Source organism: Rosa chinensis, chromosome 5 (assembly GCF_002994745.2).
Source record: "Rosa chinensis cultivar Old Blush chromosome 5, RchiOBHm-V2, whole genome shotgun sequence".
Taxonomy (NCBI): Eukaryota; Viridiplantae; Streptophyta; class Magnoliopsida; order Rosales; family Rosaceae; genus Rosa; species Rosa chinensis.
In genome coordinates, this window is record NC_037092.1 from 66,969,119 (window position 1) to 66,984,646 (window position 15,528).

At 36.4% G+C, this 15,528-nt stretch overlaps 1 protein-coding gene across 3 annotated transcripts; it reads left to right on the plus strand.

Annotated features, from left to right (window-relative positions):
- Nucleotides 1-8,216: 8,216 nt before the first annotated feature.
- LOC112202134 lies at nt 8,217-15,458 on the plus strand. Of its 3 annotated transcripts, XM_040505374.1 has the most exons (15): nt 8,219-8,376; nt 9,255-9,354; nt 9,701-9,825; nt 9,904-10,057; nt 10,175-10,287; nt 10,412-10,495; nt 10,604-10,652; nt 10,750-10,841; nt 11,276-11,414; nt 11,593-11,672; nt 11,756-13,263; nt 13,502-13,615; nt 13,698-14,447; nt 14,771-14,881; nt 15,097-15,458. In XM_040505374.1, the coding sequence occupies exons 2-13, from the start codon at nt 9,262-9,264 to the stop codon at nt 14,282-14,284; spliced, it is 3,138 nt and encodes a 1,045-aa protein (XP_040361308.1). In that variant the 5' UTR covers nt 8,219-8,376; nt 9,255-9,261; the 3' UTR covers nt 14,285-14,447; nt 14,771-14,881; nt 15,097-15,458. The 3 variants fall into 3 exon arrangements, with proteins under 3 accessions (XP_024198819.1, XP_024198821.1, XP_040361308.1); XM_024343051.2 differs by lacking the exon at nt 14,771-14,881 and having other exon boundaries at nt 8,217-8,376; XM_024343053.2 differs by lacking the exon at nt 14,771-14,881 and having other exon boundaries at nt 8,218-8,376; nt 10,178-10,287.
- The last annotated feature ends 70 nt before the right edge of the window (nt 15,459-15,528 follow it).

The following is a 15,528-nucleotide window of genomic DNA, read 5'->3' on the forward strand; positions in this document are numbered from 1 at the left end:
TAACACCCCTTCCCAGCTGATCCAAATTGAATGACGGGCACACAGAAAGGGGTAGATAGTAAAACCAAATACTAGGATGAGAATGATTATAGGCTAAATTTGCTAAGTGATCAGCTGCAAAATTAGCTTCTCTATAAGTATGCCTAAAGATAATATCCTGGAACTTTGTAGCCAATTGCTTAGTGTCCTTAATTAGAGTCCTTAAAATCCACGGAGTCATTGCAGATCCTTTGATACAACCAATTAAAAGCTTTTAATCTTCTTCAACAGTAAGATGAGAGAATGTTTGAAGATACGCTGTATGAAGCCCCTCACGTAGAGCCGTAGCCTCAACAACTAGAGTATTTGTGTCACCTAAAACTCTGCAAGCTGCAACTAAAGGATTGCCATCCGAGTTCCTAATAATGAAACCAATAGAAGCCTTTCCGTTCCTAAATGAACCATCAAAATTTAGTTTAAGAAACTGGTTAGTCGTTGGATACCATTTAAAGTGCATATTAGACTGTAAATGATGACTATTCCTACTATTATTTACTTGGTTATAAGTTAGGCCAAAATGAAAAGCATCATACCAAACAGCAGTAGGTGAAAACCGTTTCTCTTGGAAAATAGTTTTGTTTCTAGCATTCCATATAGACCAGAGTATGAGAATAACATTAGAAAGCACCTCTTTATATTTCTATTATTAGTAAAAGATTCTAACCAAGAAATTTACGAACCATTCCAATGAAAAGTTCTAGCAGTTCAAGTATGGGACCAAACCTGAGTAGCAAAACGGCAGTTTTTGAATAAATGGTCCAGAGTTTCAGTATCATTATTACAAAGAGGACATAAATGAGATATAGAACTGTTATACGAAGCAAGTCTATCCCCGTTTTTAAGACGGTTACGAATGAATTAGAGCCAAGTAAAAATTTTAACTTTAAGAGATATATGTAACTTCCAAATTTTATCTAACAAAAGAGCTTTAGGATGAGAGTGAACCTGGTTATATTGAATCAAAGAAGTAGTTTTGATTGAAAAACTACCCGAAGGGGAAAGACGCCATAAAAACTCGTCATTAGTAGGTTCTATAGGAAGAGGAATATCAACAATCTGATCAACAATATCTGAAGGAAGAATAGATAATAAAGCCTCTTATTCCAAGTAGGATTAGAAATAAAATGTCCAACTTTAAGAGACCAATCCAAGTGATTCCTATCCTGTTCAGGAATCAAATAATAGAGAGGAAATGGATTCACCTAGTTAAAAGACCAAAAGAGAATTGACATACCATCACCTACAATCCATCTCATACCCTTAAGAATGATATCTCTGGCATCAAGGATTCCTTTCCAAGCTATAGAGTGAGAGGCTTTCTTCCGTTAGGTTAGAAAATGAGAAAGGTGAAGATATTTGTTAGGGACTAATTGAATCCACTAGTTTTGAGATCCAAAGAGAGTTAGGTTTTGGGGCTATGCATGCATCATATTAACTTGACATAACAAAAGTTACCAGCAAGTTCAGCAATTTTTAAACCACCAATGAAGCTGGAAGGTTCGATCCAGTGTTACTTTTAACGAACACAAGAGTTTAAAAATCCTATATATATACATATCCTATCCAGAGCGAGACCTCACTCTGAAATTAACGTGTGAGGTTGGAGTTTAGGGTCACTTTTCGGTCTCATATCCAAATCTCGACTGTTCAGTCTTTAGGTACTAAAGTATAAAGTATAGATCATCTATACAGATTTTCAGCCAATTTGATGATCTTTAAGGTATCTAACTCATTTAAACCAATGAACGAACTGAATCTGTCCATCCTGAACCGTACTAGCTTTAAGACAGTTATCAATGCTTTAACGACCATCAATTTGGTTGAAATTTTGCAAAGATGATCTATACATTAGTACCTGGAAACTGAACGGTCACTCTGAAATTAAAGTGTGAGGTTGGAGTTTAGGGTCACTTTTTGGTCTCATATCCACATCTCGACCGTTCAGTTTCCAGGTACTAATGTATAGATCATCTCTACAGATTTTCAGCCAATTTGATGATCTTTAAGGTATCTAACTCATTTAAACCAATGAACGAACTGAATATGTCCACCCTGAACTATACTAGCTTTAAAACAATTATCAATGCCTTAACGACCATCAATTTGGCTGAAATTTTGCAAAGATGATCTATACATTAGTACCTGAAAACTGAACGGTCGAGATGTGGATATGAAACCGAAAAGTGACCCTAAACTCCAACCTCACACGTTAATTTCAAAGTGAGACCTTACTCTGGATATGATCTATATATATATATATATATATATATATATATAGACACACACACATCCCAAGCTACTTACTACACACTCCTATTTTTTTTTTATACTTTTCTCCCTAAACTTCCTACTTTACCCCTCTTCCGTATATTGAATTGTACCTCTCCATATATGTTCTTCTTTGTAACACAATAATTTGCAGAAATCGTTGGAACAATTTTTTTTTTCACCACTCAAAAACCCTCATGAAGAAAATTAATTTGAGAATGGATTAATGTTTCATTACTGCTTACGTCTACAATAATAAAGCTTATAACTTTGCCATGTAGTGAAATTTTACTTTCCAGCGCCAATTAAAAGAATGAAATGATCTACAATATATATATATATATATATATATATATAGCATAGAATTTTATTAGTTTGTGTTGAACATGCAAATAAAGTGCAATGGATTAGACAGAAGACAAAATCCCTGTGAAATTGAGTACATATTCATTACAAAATAGAAGAATAGCAAATAGACTGCAATTGCCGGCATTGAACAATGTGGATATATGATATTGTTTAAAATTTCTCAAATCCCTCTGGTACTTGGTTTGTGCTTTTGTCATTCTTCAACTCATATCTCTCGATTTGGTTTTCTTTTTTAGTTGCTGCAAGGGTAATATAGGGATTCAATTTTTTCAAAAACGTACAAAGATAAATATTTGGATGTGCATTAAACAAAGAAATGAGAAGTATGTGTTGGAAAAAAGATATGCACGGATGAGAGGAAAAAAGAGATGAGTCGGTAGATAAAAAGAAAAAGAAGAAAGAGAATGAGGCAATACGTTATAAGCAAGATCAAGGAAGAATAATGTCAGAAAATTTAAGTTACTGCTGCGGAGGAAACAGTGGAATGTGATGTGTCACATTTTACTGATAGTCTAGTTTAATTCTGTTTTTGGGTCCCAAAAACAGGCAGTGCCTTAGTTGAATCCTTTTATGTCTGCTTGGAGATTTCAATCAAGAAAATAATAATATAAATTAAAGTCAACATATTAATTTGCTAATTTTACATTAACAAGATTGCAATAATTTAGGATTACAATTAATATAGAGGAGCGAAATCCACACTCCATGTTTCCTTTTTTGGTAACTTAATTTTGTTTTTAATAACTTAAATTCTGTGTTTTATATAAATTCCTACCAAAAAATGAAAAGTAGAGTATTGATTGTAAAATGTGTTTTTCTATTGGAACCTCCAAATTTGCTCATTTGACCTCTATGCTTTTTACACCTCTTATCAAATTTTCAAATACTAAATTTACTCATTAAACCTCACTAAAGTTCCTCAAATAACCTCACTCATATAATTTACAAACAAACTAAGATCTTTATAATAAAAAACTTAGTCATTTCAATGATTTAATTACTCTATAAATCTTAATTACATCTCCATTCCTTAATCAGACAACATAAATCTCTTATCCAATAAAAAAAAATCAAACACAAGGTATTGAGTTTTAAAAATTAATAAAAATAAAATAACATGAAATATTATGTGATTTTTTTTTATTTACTTTTTCTTTTTTATCTGTGCAAAAAAAAAAAATTTAATCATTTTTTCTTAATGTTTCTCTATTTTCTGTACCTCATGATTAATTATTTAAATATTTTTTTTATTTAATTTTATTTGCTAGCTCTGTTTTTTTTTTCTTCTTCTTTTTGCAAATATAATGGATAGATTTAGATTTAGGTCATAATACAATTTATTTTGTTCTCCCTGACCAATATGCGTTCAATATGCATATCATACATTTTTATCTTAATCATAGTTTTATTTTTTTATTAAATATATATGAATGCTTTAATGAGTATGTAGTGAAATTGGAAAATGAAAATAGATAGGGAAAATAATAAAGAATGCAATCTAATATTATTGAATAGGCAAGTCTAGAGAAAATAAATATAATAATTTTTTGGATATAATTATTGTCCTTAATGGTCATTTTATAGTAGGTTATATATGTCATTTAATAATTTATAATAGAGTGAGGTCAAGTAAGCAGATTTGGAGGTCCCAATAGAAACTCTCTTGTAAAATAGGGAGGAATTGGGTGATTTTAACTGTTTATTATGCAAAATCTATTAAACAAGGGTATATTAGGAATGAAAAATTTACGTGTTGAGTCAGCAAGATAGAAAAAGAAGTAAATCTAATATGGCAGCTGAGTCATAGGACCACGATTGACAACAAAATTCAGTTGGACTACATCTAATACAGGGTGTGAGTTTTGGACTTAGATCAAATTAACTCTTCTCTTCTCAAATATGAACAGATCAAATTAATTCTTCTCTTCTCAAATATGAACACCACCTTAGGGTCAATATGGTTACACATAAAATCCATGTTGAGCAACCCAACAAAATCAACAAAAAACTCAAAATACTCTTATTTTTTTTTGTTTTAAAAAATATTTAATTACAAACAACTATGGTAAGGGAGTTTTGGGTTTTTTTTTTTTACTTAATCAGTTCAATTAATTGATATTTTTCAAAAATAGGGTTATCGGCGTGAATTTTAGAAGATAAGAAATTAAGAAGAGTGACTAACCCTATTTGACTATTCTTTTTTTTTTTTTTGAAGGGAAGACGACAAGCTATATTAAGTGAAACTAAGGAATACATGGAGCGAGCAAAAACATCGAAATAAAATAAAAAAGCATAACAAGATGCACAAACGCATCTGAAATAAAAATAAAAGATAACAAGATGCATAGAAACATTTGAAATCAGAGGTAACCAGGATGTGACTTGATGCCGAACGACATCGCTGCACTGCATATGTCACGAAAGCAGTGTAAATGTAATAGTAACCGTAACCGTAACCATAACCGTAACCGTAACCAATGATATGATCACCTAGGAGAGGTGATTCGCTCACTAGGAGTTCGAAAGTAACCGAGGGTGTCAAAAACTAGAAAATTAGCAAATGAATTCCTAAGAACCATAACCAATACCAGATCAAAAAGAGTAACTGTCTCGGATTTGAGTGTTTCCTGGATCCCAAATCCGGATCCAAATACGGCTTGAAGCAATGAAGTCTGACAAAGCCGGATTGACACAGGTATAGGCCCAAATAGATCTACTGTGGGCACCCTCACTCCAACCCAACTCTGGACACCCGAAATGCAGGGCACCCCTCCTGAGCAACACCGCCATGACGCCGAGACACACTGTACCGTCGCTGCCATCCCCTGACCAAGACAAGACCGAGGATCCCCTTGCAACCAAAGGGCCCAAGAACAGCGCCTTCATCCTTCACCTGAAAGGGCCAATCTCTTTGTCGATACCCATGACAGCCAGGATCGCCACTGACGTAGAGAAATCGAAAGCAATTTCTCTAACCATCTCCTGATTTCAGCAACAACCCGGAGCCGATTTGCTATAGCCGAAGAAAGTCTGATCGTACCTCTTACCGTAAGCCTCCACTTAGTAGATCCCGGATCCCACATCTGGTTTGGATCCACCAAACCACGGCACCGCCGTCCGTCACCATCTCTAAAGAGGGTGGCACAAGCACGAGGAAAACCCGAAGAGGAAGGATCCCACCGACAAACAGATGAGATGAGGATGCAACAACCGGATGGTTGGAAGGGAAAGGTAAACGAGTCCAGAGAACTCGCTAGGCAATGACCGCGAACACCATTAACGCAAGCCAAAGAAAATGGACAGCAAAACCCTAGGGTTAGCCGCCGCAAGGAAGAGAGAGCGAGAGCTCTCATTTTTTTTTAACAAAACCATAGAACTAATCTTTTCTATTTGACTATTCTTAACCATAAAGCTAGCAATTAAGTAGCTAGAATAACAATCTCATACATGGTTGGACACTTGGACTATGAAGTTCCAGGACTTGTTGGACGAAATCCACATGCAAAAGTGCAAGATTAGAACTCTAACCTAAGCGTTGTCTCCACAGATTTAGACTCCTGCTGGGTGGGATCAATGTATCTTGTAATAGCATCGAATATATAACCAAGCACAAACAAAGCACATAGAGCGAAAAAAAAAAAGGGTCTAAGGACTAATATGCATGCCAATTAATGTTTTGATTTACAAAAGAAAAGGCAACCGTTTGATGCGACTGATGACACCCAATGTCTCACATGGTTTTGCTACATGTTTGATGGTTTACTGCATGTTTGATGCATGAGTTTGCAAAATCATGAGAATCTTATGTGGTCTTAAGTTCACCAGCGCAATTGGGTGGGTGACTGAGTGTGGAATGTTGACTCTATAAGACTATGGATATAGTCTTGATTCCATAAGCATAAAAGACTATTAAGCCTTTCTCTCAAAATTATTAGAAGTCACTGTTATCTAAAGCTATGATTGAAGAAAGAAAAATGGAAATTGAGCAATTTTATGCTTGAAGAGGGTTTCCAGAAAAAAAAAAGGAAAAGAAAAAAATCCTTAATAACAAACATTCTTAATAAATTGGGGCCACTAAGGTAATACAACAGTATATTATCATTATGGAACAAAATTACATATATGACAGATAACAACCACCGACTATGGTATTAAAGTACCATGTCTTCATGTTTGAATAAATGAAATCACTACTTACCTTGTCATAAACTTCTTGTTCGTAAACATCCTTCAAACTGTATGCTTCGACTGCAAGCATCTAACACATGCTCAGCTCACCTTTTCAACCAAAAACAAAAAAACCTTTATTTCAGTTATAGGTGTAAGTTTAAACCTGCGCATCTTCTATACTATGCTAGACATCGCTAGCTCAACCATCACTTGAACCGTCGTCGACATTGAATCAAGCTGAAACTGTCAACAATAAAAACAATCTCTAGCATTGTAATTGTGTAATGTGCCACCTTCTTTAACTTCAAGTCTGAGAAAATATTCATGATTTGAACTCAAACGCCAATCGTAGTATATTCTACTAGGTCCGGATTAGATTACTTATCATACTCCGCCAATACAATCATTCTATTATCGAAATGTCATTGATCATTGTGTAAGACACCATCTCATAGCGCCAGAACCTCAAAATCTCAAAATGAGCCATGAGACGACCAAAACCATCGTCTCGAAATTGTACACCACCTTGGGACCCTTAAGCATTCCCATCATTCCCTAAAATACCTCGAGCTTTGCTGATTTTCAAGAATGAAAATGTTAAAGCAAGTAAGAGCCATCAGCCAAAACTAATGATTCTGCATAATCGTGAGATCTGTACCTGCATAACCTATTAAAGTAAGTTTGGAAGCAAGACTCACAGTTTATCTCTTCGGTTTGAGATATTGAATAAGGTATTTTTGCAAAAAAAAAAAAAAAAAAAAAAAACTCTAGTAAAGAAGAAAACCCTAATAAATTTTTTCTTGAGATTTCTTATGTTCTCCTCATTGCAAAAAATGCAATAAGAACAAGTGTACAACCACGAAATTTTATAGTTTAAGGGTGTCTACATAACGCTATGTTATGATTTGTTATGGACTATCACGTGTTCAAGTATGTAATATTGTTTAATGTTTAGTTACTGACATTTATCTGTCACATCTTTATTATATGTAACTTTTTTAAGTAACTAAACGACCGTATTTTCTCTAAGATTTTTGTTGTTGTTTTTTTGTTCTAACAACTACTACAGTATTATAAAAAAAACATGGCAAGCATCCAACACAGCACTGAAAATCCACACAGAAAAAAAAAAATTAAAATTACGTGTAGACCCAATCCAGTAGGAGTCAAATAACGAAGCAAGTTTGCAAAGTCGACAAAACCGGAAATAGAAGGGCCGAAAAGACAACGTTGCCACAGCACAGCGATTCCCCAAAGGAAAGGCAAGTGTCGGTAGTTTCACCAAAATCCAAGGGCATTTCTGGAACTCAACCATATTTAATTGACAGCAACGCGCAGAGCAGAGCAGAGCAGCCAAACAAGCCCTTGTCTCCCATCCTCCCTTAAAAAAGCACCCTCTTATTGTGGCTCTCTCTCCATCTCTCTCCTCGCTCGCTCTCGCTCTCTCTCTCTCTCTCTCTCTCTCTCTCGCGTTTCGCTTCTCACACAATCTCATCCTCACAGATTCGTCCTCTTCTCGATCCCCCAACTGTAAGTCTCCTCTGCTCTCTTCTGCCAACCCTAATCTCTCCGCCCGATCGTTTTGTTTCATCCTCCAGATCCCTAATTCTTAATTTTTTCAATCGACTATTTTTACATCGTGATTTTTTTTTTCTAGAGTTTTGATTTTTTTGATTAGTTTCTATATCGGATTAGTTCGATTGCAATACTCTCTCCGATTCACCTCCATTTACATACTTGCGTTAGGTTCTGCGTTTTTTTTGCATGTCAACGATTCCGATTAGGTTTTCGAATTGCGGATTTTGCTTTTATTTTGATGATTATTATGTATTTTTTTTGTGGTTATTGATGCTTGAATTTGATCTGCTTTGTCGTCGATTTGATCGGGTTTGTGTTCGGGTACTGAATTTGTCAATGTATAAATGGCGCCTGTGTAATTAGTTGAGCTCTTTAGGGTTTGGGGATTCGGCAGACTGATTTAAGTTCCACTGTTTGCCAGTCTTATTTTGATTTGGATTTTTCTAGGGTTTTGCCATTTTTCGATTTTGTTTTCAACTAGTAATTTATGCTTATTGAGCTCGGTAATGTGAATTTGCAATAATGAACTTGCGCTTAAACTTAACTACTATATATTGGTGACATTCAGCTTAGTTTCTTGGAAACAAATGCAAACTATATACTGGAACTTTGAATTCTGTGTTTGATGTCAATTTGTCTCTACTTGAGTATAGAAGCTTACTGTTAGTCTCATGATTTAAGGAAACAACTGCTTTCAGATTTATAATTAGTCAAGGTGAAATCTCGTTGTTTCTTATGTTTCTGCCATTATAGCTGACTTGAGTATAGATGTGTTGTGTTCTTCGGCATCGTGTTTATTTATATTTCTACCCTTTTGCATCTTCTTTTAGGAAAATCATGAGTGATCAGGGAGAAAAGACTTGTCCTCTTTGCGCTGAGGAAATGGATTTGACAGATCAGCAATTGAAACCTTGCAAATGCGGTTATGAGGTGCGGGATACTAACGTCTCACTTTCACTTTGATGGGAAGTTCAGTGGTTAAATGTTCCCCTTTTGTCTGCCTGGTTCCTTTGATTAAATTTTTGAACTTCATCATTGTTATTCAACTACTCAGTAGCCTTGCCTCAGAACATATTGTGGCAAGACTAAAATAAATAAATTAAAATTCACAAAAGAATTGGAGTGTCATGCACTGCACGAGCAAATAGTCATATTGCAAACTACGAGTTTGTTAGTTCTGAATCTTGAATTTATTGAAGTGGTGAAATGTTGTACCATTCTGACCAATTGAACTTTATAATTGTTTGACAAATTGTATTATATTTCTTGAATGCAGATATGTGTTTGGTGTTGGCACCACATAATGGACATGGCTGAGAAGGATGACTCTGAGGGCCGGTGTCCTGCATGCCGTACCCCTTATGATAAGGAAAAGATTGTAGGGGCTGCGAAGTGTGAGAGGTTAATCTTGAAACCATAATTCTTTTTGGATCAGATAAATTACAGTATCAATTGTTAATTTAAATCCCTCCCCCTCAGATTGGTGGCTGAAATCCATACTGAGAGAAAGAAGTCTCAGAAGACAAAAGTTAAGCCAACCACTGAAGGAAGAAAGCAGCTTAGCAGTGTGCGAGTGATTCAACGGAACCTTGTTTACATAGTTGGGTTGCCTCTTAATCTGGCAGATGAAGATGTATCCTCTCCCTCCATATCTCTTTTTCAGCATTTGTGCGTTAGATCATATTTTTATTTGTCTTATAGAGGCTCACCGACTCTTTTGTTTTTTTAATAATTTTATGCATCTATTAAGCAGCTACTGCAGCGTAAAGAATATTTTGCTCAATATGGGAAGGTTTTAAAGGTTTCTATGTCTCGGACAGCAGCTGGTGTCATTCAACAATTTCCAAACAATACATGTAGTGTGTAAGTCGAGATGTTTTGATGTATTAAACTAATCCATCTTCTTCTTCTTCTTCTTTTTTTTTTTTTAAGATTGTTTTTTATATTTCCATTTACTGTTGTTTTCATAATATTGTTTTGTATTCAGATATATTACTTACTCAAAAGAGGAGGAAGCGGTTCGCTGTATTCAAAATGTACATGGGTTTCTATTGGATGGAAGATCTTTGAGGTATATACATGTTTCTAGATATTTGACTGTGTTACCTCAGTAATATTTTGCAACGATTTTAGCAGCATAGGGTTGTCAGCATGATAATCTTCTAGTTATATGTTTCAGGGCTTGCTTTGGTACCACAAAGTATTGTCACGCATGGCTAAGAAATGTGGTATGATTACTCCCTTATCTGCTTTAATGCAGTAATTTTTTACTTAGGTGCTAGATTGTATGAATCTTGTTGAGTGTTGACTTTTTGTTGTTCCCAGCCTTGCACCAATCCCGATTGTTTGTATCTGCACGAGGTTGGATGTCATGAGGATAGTTTCACTAAAGATGAAATAATTTCTGCATACACTAGGTATTCAGTTCTTTATCTTCTCCATTCTTTGTTACAATGATCAGTGTACTATCACTTGTTAATGACAATCTTCTATCAGGACTCCCTCCCTAATTTTATGGAAATTTGTGTTGCTTTCAGTTAAAAAAAAATGGCTGTTGGGGCACAATGTGCATTAATTTTGTTTCTCAACCCAAAAAAAAAAAAAATCTTGAAGCTTTGGTCTTTTTTTTTTTTTCATACACAGTTGTTTGAGCCTCGAGGTACAATGGGTCTTCTAATCTTGTAACTCGATCTCCCAAATGTGCATGAGTCACAGTTAAACAAGTCATAAATTTTTATTGGAGTTTAAGCTCTGAATATTTTAGTTTAATATGCTTTCTCTAGTTTTATGCTTTCTGTAACGTGAGTAGTGTTCTCATTGAATGATCAACTAACTGATAATGGTTTTAAAGGAGTAGAGTACAACAAATTACTGGTACTCTAAACCCTATGCAGCGGCGGTCAGGGAGTGTGTTGCCTCCACCACTAGATGATTACTGTAATAGCAGTTCTGCTTCTACCGCAGGGCCTGTTGTTAAAAATGGTTCAAGTGTAAGTCTCATATTTTATTTTGAAACTGATGAAGCCAGACGAATGAGCTGGTTGCAATCAATTTGGAGATTTACCCTTTTTTCTTATCAAGGTGTTGTTTTGCTTTGACACTCTAGTGGATAGTTTAGACATGGCATATATTCTTATTCTAATTTTTTTGTTTTGTTTTATCTGGCAGAATACTGGAACCCTCATTAAAGGTTCTCCTCCAAATGGAAGCTCTGGTAGATCTATTGCTCTTCCAGCTGCAGCCTCATGGTAGTTATCTATTTTTGGTTGATTACGCGGGTGGTGGGTTCATGGTTGTAATGAATTCTAAAAGTATGGAATGCATATTGCAGGGGTACGCGTGGTTCAAATTCGCAACCACCAGCTATGCAAATAATATATTCAAACGGACATACAAAACAGAAACCTGATACAGTCAGTTGCACAGTGCCATTTTCTTTGGCTGCTGTTTCTACTGGCCAGGCTTCTATAGTGCATAGCGATGCAGGAAAGAGGCCAACTTTGAATGAAGACAGTCGGACCATGCAAGCTAAAGGTAAACCGGAATCACTGAAAATTGTGAAACAACACATTAGTGTGGATAGTCAAATTGCCCTGTCGGACAATCCTGCTGCACCCGATGAAGCTTCTGCTTCTGTTAATGTTAGCAGTCAGTTATCTTGTCCACCTGCATCCAAGGACAACAATAGTGGCAGTAGTATGCAGCCAACTTGCACTGCCACCAACCATAATCGGCAGCCTTTTAGTTCCTGTCATGAAAGTGATAGTATTGTTTCTAATGAAGAAGCCACCCAAAGCTTATGCTCCGATATATCTTTAATGAGCATTGATAGAAATTCTATGCTTGATCATTCTGGTGTAGTCGGACCTAATAATTCAGCTTCAGATAATTCGTATATTAAATCGCCTCGGGACCAAGGGTTACAACAATATTGTGCTGAACAGCCTAGAGAATCTCCTATAACAACTGAGAGAGCAGTAACAAGAGAACAATCCAACTGGTTATCAGAGTCACAACCATTACCTAGTATATCTTCTGAGGTGGAGGAGGATGTACTGTCTTTTGATAATCAAAGACTCAAGGACCCAGAAGTGAGTCGTGCGCCGTATCTGTCTAGTTTGCCCAATGCAGTCCATGTTCCAAATCACTCTAGGTCTCCGTTGCTACCTAGTGAGGGTTATGGTGCAGTTTATTCAAGTGCTGATCGCCTTTTTGTAGATAATAAAATTAGGGACAGCTCACTTCTATCTTCAACCAACATTCCGGTACAATCTAATGGTTACCATGAGAATTTTGTAAGCAGCTCTTCTGGTTTAGAGAAGCCTTTGGAGCATTCATTTCTTAACCGAAATGAAAGCCTGGGGAAGCATGGTCGAAGATTCTTGGGTGATGCAGCTAATCCTGATTTCAGTAATGCTGTAGACAAGGGAGAGAGCAGCATAATCTCAAATATATTATCAATGGACTTTGACACTTGGGATGACCCAATAACATCGCCTCAAAATTTCTCCAAGTTTTTGGGTGAATCTGATAGACAGTCTGGATCTCAGAAACATTCCAGTTCGTGGAAGGTGCCAAATAATAATCAGTCAAGATTCTCTTTCGCAAGACAGGAGGATTCTAGAAATCAGGCATTTGATCTACAGTCATCTCAGAATGTCATTGGGCGGTTGTCACAGAACCAGGCACAGAACCAAGGATTCCATCATGGCTATTCTGAAAATCGAGATTTATGTTTGGATAATTTTGGAAGTGGAAATGGGTTTGCTTCTAGTACTTTTGAAGATTCTGAAAATCACGCCAACAATCTTTTAGCCTTCTCTTCTAACAAGCTTTCTGGTGAGTACTCTTGCACTTAAGGGATTCTGGTCTTCTGTTGGACATTTGTTGGTGTTCGGTTAGTTTTTTATTTGTTGATAAAATTTATTTCCATATCTTAGTCTATAATTTGAAATGGATTCATCAGATAGGCCTCTTTGCTGTCTGTAACATGTTAATCTTTTGTTTGATGTTTTGATTGTGGATGATTTTTGCTGCCTATGGTTATTTTCTTACCTTTATTTCTTGCATATTTCAGCAGTTTCAAGGGCTCAAATCTCTGCTCCTCCAGGATTCTCTGTGCCAAGCAGGGCCCCACCTCCGGGCTTTACTTCTCAAGAGAGAATAGAGCATGATTTTGACTCACTGTCTGGTTAGTTGTGCAATTTCTATTAAATTGACTTCACTGTCTATTTCATGTGTTTTAAGTATTAATTTCATTAACGGCTTCTCAGGGAATCTTTTGCATGATAACTCCTCTCTGTTGAGAAATGCCTATCAACCTCAGCCCACGGGGAATATTGGTAGCTCTGTGGATATTGAGTTTATGGATCCTGCTATATTGGCAGTTGGTAAAGGGAGACTGCAAGGTGGGCTTAACAACCCTGGTGTAGATATGAGATCCAACTTCCCTTCACAGTTAAGTGCCTTTGAAAACGATGCAAGACTTCAGCTCTTGATGCAAAGATCCTTCTCCCAACAACAAAACCTTAGGTATCCTGATTTTGGGGATGGCTATTCTCATGTCAATGATAACTATGGAATGTCTTCGAGACTTTTGGATCAATCTCAGGCAAGCAATATGTCGCCTTTTGCTCAACTCTCTCTCCAACAATCCAGAAATAATCGGTCCATGTCAAATGGCCATTGGGATGGGTGGAATGAGGTTCAGGGCGGTAACACTATGGGTATGGCAGAGCTCCTGAGAAATGAGAGAGTAAATGAGAGACTAGGATACAATAAGTTCTATTCTGGTTATGAAGAATCAAAGTTTCGGATGCCCAGTTCTGGCGATCTGTATAACAGAACCTTTGGGATGTAATATTGCGAAATGATAGCTTTAAATGGTTGGATAATGGGGAAATTGAGGGGCCGTGTTTTCTCGGCCTTGTACTCAGGATGGGACTGACTCGTAACTGGTCTTGCTCTTGGCAGCCTAATGTAGGGTCAGACTCCTGTAACTATTGGGGTCTAAAATCCTGCAGGTAAGGATTTATTACTTTAGTTTTACTGTAGGGGTTGGCAGGGTTGCCATGGAGATGTTGCATGGTTTGTGCTGCTACTAGTTAAATAGAAAATAATTGTACTTGTTAAGGTTCATCTATGTGCCTGTGTGCTCTTTGTTCATCTATGTGCATATTCATTTCCAGCTCAGTGTGCTCTTTGTTTGTCTTGGAACCAAATGATTTTTTTTTTTTTTTTTGTTTGTCTTGGAACCAAATGATTTTTTTTTTTTATTTTCTGTATTTGTTTTTTTGGCCGTTGTGGCTACCAATGAGTAATGGTCAGATCCATGGTTTGCTCTTAGGGTTCACACGAGGTCCCAGATTGGAGCCCGGGTCCGGAATGTAGGGCAGGATTTCTCGGTATCTAAATAAAAGTCATTCTGGCTACCCTGTGTCGTGTATTGAATTTAAATGTAAAGCCTCTGCCTGCCGGCCTTTCTTTGTCTTGTAGTGCTGCTAATGGGCATCCTTTGATCTCATGTAGTGCCACTAATGCAGACATTCCAGCAGTTTTTTTACCTTGTTCCTTGAAATGCCCGGGCATTTTGTTATCATATTTTTGGTATTTGAAATTGTGAAGGATATTGCACTTTTTTTGTATTGAGTTTTGCTTTTACCTTTGATACAGGTGCTGGTGTGCTTGATTTAAAGGTTGCATTGCGGGTTGCTGTATATGGTCGAACTGACTGGCTGATCATGAAGATTTGAATATTCTAATTGTTGTACTTGAGATGCATTTCCTCTAGCTCCCGGAAAGGACTCAAATGGACTGCTCCTTGGTGTACCGATACTTTGATTGTTGCTCGCGCAATAAAATGAATGAAATCGGACCCTTTTTGGGGAATTCAATACTGCTTTGAACTTTTTAAAATGATGGATGGGATATATTTCATTGATTAATAATCCGTTATATAAAACATTTCGACCTGTATTTTATTTTGAGTTGGCAGTTTGGCACATAGAAATTGGAATTAAAAACCAATTTTCCAATTCTGTTTGGAGTTTGGGGCTTGGTAGATTTGTTAAAGCTTGGGGTTGTGAGGTTAAATTTGGGGTTTAG

What these genes read in the sequence shown, in the direction of transcription:
- LOC112202134 (XM_024343051.2), top strand. Translation starts at nt 9,262, where the DNA reads ATGAGTGATCAGGGAGAAAAGACTTGTCCTCTTTGCGCTGAGGAAATG. An exon ending in ATAATTTCTGCATACACTAG is followed by an intron (nt 10,842 to 11,275) that starts GTATTCAGTTCT and finishes ATGGTTTTAAAG; the next exon opens with GAGTAGAGTACAACAAATTA. An exon ending in CTTCCAGCTGCAGCCTCATG is followed by an intron (nt 11,673 to 11,755) that starts GTAGTTATCTAT and finishes TGCATATTGCAG; the next exon opens with GGGTACGCGTGGTTCAAATT.